We start from the raw sequence: 4912 nt of genomic DNA on the forward strand, positions 1-4912 counted from the left end.
TAGGCGGAGGTGGGCGGGGTCAAGAACGGTTCACTGTAGTAAACGGCGGTCGGCGGTGATGCTGAGCTGCAACTTCTTCTCAAGGTTTGAGGCTCTCTCTAGGCTTAACTCTCCTCTCATGTGAGGGTGAGAGTCTATTTATAGTGTTCTAGGTGCAATTAATGCAGAGACATGAAACATTTTGATCAGACGGTCAGTAGAACTTCCCTCGATCATACAACGTTTGTTGGACATTTGAGTGTCTTAATGATGTCAGAATTGAGCAATCTTATGCTCGTTGGGTTTGTCTTCTCAAGACGCTCATTTCGACTATAAACTTGTTTGATTTGGCATTTGTTTGTTCTTCCAAATGTGTCCGGAAATATTTCAAGAATTATTTTATGATTTGATCTTGGCTTGATTTGACTCGCATTGGACTTTATTTGATATCATTAGTTGTGCCTCATCGAGTCGGCCAATTTGACTATAAGTTTACTGAAATTAGAGTTTTGGATGAATTTTTTTCAACATTTGAACATCCTTCGCTCAAAATATTGTCTCGAGGTCTGTGCCTCGAGATTTGTGATGAATAATAAAAATTTGTTGGTGCCGTATCAGTAAGAATGATGTTTTTATTGTAATGTTAAATATTAAAGTTTTGGTGTTGGATGTGTAAATAAATAAGAATTGTCTGGTATTTACGTAAATGCTCCTTTTTGTAAATATTGTTGATAGAGGCTTATTTTAATTGAATTGAAATTAAGATTAAATTAATTTGAATCAAGCATTATGTTCTCTTGCAATTTTCTACTGAAATGACATAAATATTATTTATCTCAATTATTTTAGCAGTAATCACTCCATCATCATCACACTTTATCTCAATCATATAGAAAAAGAGTGTAGGAGAGAATTTTGGAGAAATCTTCCAACCAATGGGCTATAAATATGGATAGAGCAAGAGAGCAACAATTATCCCAACTCAGATGGAAAGAGTTGAGTTCTCTCTACTGTTAATCCTTACTCTATCTTTCTATTGCTTGAGAGCGGAAAGCGAAGGTGGCTTAGCTATTCGCAAGGCGAACCAACGTTGCAGTGCTGAGGAAAGAGATGCCCTCCTTGATTTTAAACAAAGTCTGTCTGATCCTCACTTCCTTCTCTTGAGTTGGGATATAAGCGAGGATTGTTGCTCGTGGAAGGGAGTGAATTGTAGTAATAAAACCAATCATGTCATCAAGCTCGATTTCTCTGTTTTTTCAGATATTTTATTTGCTGCATCGTTACATCCGTCTCTTTTTCGCTTAAGACACTTGCAATATTTGTGCTTGAGTAGACTTCACTTCAATCAAACAAGGATACCTCATTCTATTGGTTCCCTCACTAAATTGAGCCATCTTGATCTCTACTCTTCGGGATTCGCCGGAGAAGTTCCACCTCATATTGGAAACTTGACAAAACTTAGATACCTTGATCTTAGTTTTAATTCTCTAGTTGCTTATAACCTCTTATGGATGTCAAACCTCTTCTCTTTACAATTCGTTTTTATGTCGAATCTAAATTTAACATTCGCTATGAATTGGTTACATGAGATTAGTGTGCTTCCAGCTATCTCCATTTTGTATTTGTCATTTTGTAACCTACAAACACTTCCGAATTTACTTCCACGTTCTAATATTTCATCAACCATTGAAATATTTGCTCTTGATTATAACCATCTCAATGGAAGTTTGCCAAACTGGTTAGGACAATTCAAAAGATTAAATGAATTAGACCTCGATTCAAACTATTTTACAGGACCTATCTCATTTGTCTCTTTAAGCTTTTTATGTGATCTCAAAGTTTTGGTCCTTAGCAATAATAATTTTACAAAATTAAGTGATGATGGAACTCCTTTAAAATGCAAAGAATATAAAATAACAGCAATTGATATCTCCAACAACCAAATGAGCGGAAGCATACCTGAATGTGTTGGAAATATGAGAAATTTAAAATACATTTATCTTCAAAATAATCAGTTTGATGGACTTATTCCACAGAGTCTTGGACAACTAACTAACTTAGCATTTCTGGACCTTCGTTCCAATAATTTGCAGGGTAGTCTTTCTGAATTTCATTTAGCAAATTTATCACAATTGATATACCTAGGTCTTTCAAATAATCAATTGAGTTTTAACATGATTAGTTCTGATTGGAATCCACCATTTCAAATTCATTATCTTTTGCTGCGTTCTTGCCTTGTTGGTCCACAATTCCCACTATGGCTTCAAAATCAAAAGCTTCTTTCCAATTTAGACCTCTCCAATTGTGGTATTTCTGATATCATTCCGAGCTGGTTTTGGAATATAACATCTCAAATGAATTATTTGAACATGTCTCAAAATGCAATTAGAGGTAAACTTCCAATGTTATTGAATACTGCATTTCAAGCAACTATTGACTTAAGCTCAAATCAATTGGAAGGGCGCCTTCCTCAACCAATGAATTTTGTACGTTATGTATCATTTTCGAATAATAATTTCTCAAGTGGGATTGAGTTATATCTGAATGGGAACTTGAGTTTGTTGCTGGTGCTTGAACTTTCTCAAAATCATCTCTCAGGCGAAATTCATAATTCTATATGCCAAATGCCTTCAATAATTCTTCTAGACTTATCAGAGAACGAACTTTCGGGAGAAATTCCAAAATGCGATGGTAATGTTTCAAGTTATAAGATGCTACAGTTCATCAGCTTGTCTTATAACAACTTAAGGGGTACAATTCCACAATGGATATGGAACCTACCAATGTTGTTATCTTTGCACCTCAACAACAATATTTTTCAAGGGGAGATGCCATTTTTAACAAATTGCAGCAAGCTTATCACGCTTGACTTGGGAGAAAATTATCTTACAGGAAGCATACCTTTATGGATTGGAGAAAAATTATTATCCCTAAAGATCTTACGCTTACACTCAAATAAATTCCATGGATCAATTCCCTTGGAGCTATCCAAACTAAAAAATCTACAGATCTTGGATCTTGCAAATAATTTTCTTTCAGGGTCAATCCCAAAATCTTTTAAATTTCTCAATTCAATGGTCATACAAAATAAGAGGCTTGCACCTCCAATTTATAACGATGGTCCTTCATTTCCATTCAACGACAATGAAGTTTTTATGGCCATGAATCTTATATTCAGTCCAGGCGAACTTTTATCTGATTCAATAAAGATCGACATAAAAGGAGTAGTTCGTGAATTCAAAGGCATACTCTCTCTTGTGAACATTATAGATCTTTCTTGTAATAATCTCACTGGTGAAGTTCCTATTGAATTAATGAGCCTTGTTGGATTGATGAGCTTGAATTTATCGAGAAACCAATTCACGGGAAAGATACCAAAGAAAATTGGTGTTATGCAAAGCTTAGAAAGTTTGGATCTCTCATGGAACTATTTCTCAGGAAATATTCCAGAGAGCATTGCGACGCTCAGTGCATTGAGTTATCTCAACTTATCCTACAATCAATTGTTTGGTAGTATCCCAACGGGGACCCAACTTGACACTTTCCATGAATCAAGTTACTACGGAAATCCAAAACTTTGTGGAGAACCACTACATAAGATTTGCGAAAATGATGAACATAAAATAAATGACGAAGGAGACAATTCTCAAGATGATGATCGTTTTGGTTTGTACCTCGGTATGGGCCTTGGTTTTGTTGTTGGACTGTGGAGTGTATTGGGGACCTTATTGCTCAAGAGGTCTTGGGCGACCACTTATTTCCAATTCCTTGATAAAGTGATAGATAATATTTATGTATTTGTCAACATAAAGGTGAATCAATGGTTTAATAAATAAATATCATAATTAAACGATGATCATTTTTATATTTAAGTCATTTCAAAAGTGTTGTTTGTGATCCCAATGTATATAATATTGTGTTGTACTAATATTTCAATTGGAGTACTTTGTCTTTTCAGCCTGCATTTCTCTTTGAAACCTTGAGTTGCATGAGACTATGTTGGTGATAACAGCAGATTAAACTATTATCAATTTAAAATTATTCCCAATAATAATATTAGTTAAAGTTATGCTATGTCTTCGATCAATTATTCTCAGGAATCTTTATATAAGCTATAAAATAATTGGGTGGTATGAATGTAAAAGGCAAAGTTTAGGAGTTAGATACAAAACTACATAGACATTGTGTGGAATGTATTTAAATGCCTTTTTTTTTTTTATCTAATTTCTTTATTGGTACTTTTGGAACGTAATTTGCACATAAATAAGAAACAATTTATCTGCATATGCATGAATCTCCCCACATAAATGATGCAAAATATAATATTATATTGATGAAATGTCATCCAATCGTTGCATGTGTAATGCGAGCAAATGATATGAGGCTTCCAAGTCATTAATTCCTCTCCTATTTAAAGGCAACGATTAATTACATACTTACAAGTTTAAGCCATGTGGGACTACTTACGTGCATGAATGATAATCACACATTTTTTTTTTTTTGGTTCATAATTATCGCATTAAGTCAGTCTAAGTTAGGGTGTAACAAAGTCTAATCAACTCATGAATCTACTCGAATTCAGCTTGATTAGAAGCCAGCAAGCTAAGTTAGGCCTAGCTTAAGACAACCCTAATCGACTCATTAGCTCGTGATTCAAATCATGTTTTTTAAAAGGTCCACCTATCCGTCTATGTGTGTAATGAAATTCTTAGGCGCACAAAATTGATTAGGAGGATCGTCTAATATTCTTTAACCAATCTTTAAAAAAATTAGTAAAAAATACATTAAAATATATTAAAATTGAATGTTTGGATTTCCCATAGCAATTGAAAAGGCTAAAACGCGATGGGGTCCAAGCAAAGGCCACACCATCGTCATCAATGCACTAAGTCCAGTCTATGCGGTAAGTCAGTCAACTACGATAGTTGCCGCT

The 4912-nt window shown here is 34.5% G+C and overlaps 1 protein-coding gene across 1 annotated transcript; it reads left to right on the forward strand.

Moving 5' to 3' along the window:
* Positions 1–838: 838 nt before the first annotated feature.
* LOC110037321 (putative receptor-like protein kinase At3g47110) lies at positions 839–3864 on the forward strand. The gene has a single exon (XM_020741936.1). It carries the CDS (start codon positions 966–968, stop codon positions 3813–3815), a length of 2850 nt encoding a protein of 949 aa, XP_020597595.1. The 5' UTR covers positions 839–965; the 3' UTR covers positions 3816–3864.
* Positions 3865–4912: the final 1048 nt, after the last annotated feature.

The sequence above is a fragment of the Phalaenopsis equestris genome, unplaced genomic scaffold (assembly GCF_001263595.1).
Source record: "Phalaenopsis equestris unplaced genomic scaffold, ASM126359v1 Scaffold218722, whole genome shotgun sequence".
NCBI classification, from domain to species: domain Eukaryota; kingdom Viridiplantae; phylum Streptophyta; class Magnoliopsida; order Asparagales; family Orchidaceae; genus Phalaenopsis; species Phalaenopsis equestris.

Bases quoted from the DNA above. Each gene is read 5' to 3' on its own strand.
- LOC110037321 (XM_020741936.1), top strand. From the start codon at position 966: ATGGAAAGAGTTGAGTTCTCTCTACTGTTAATCCTTACTCTATCTTTC.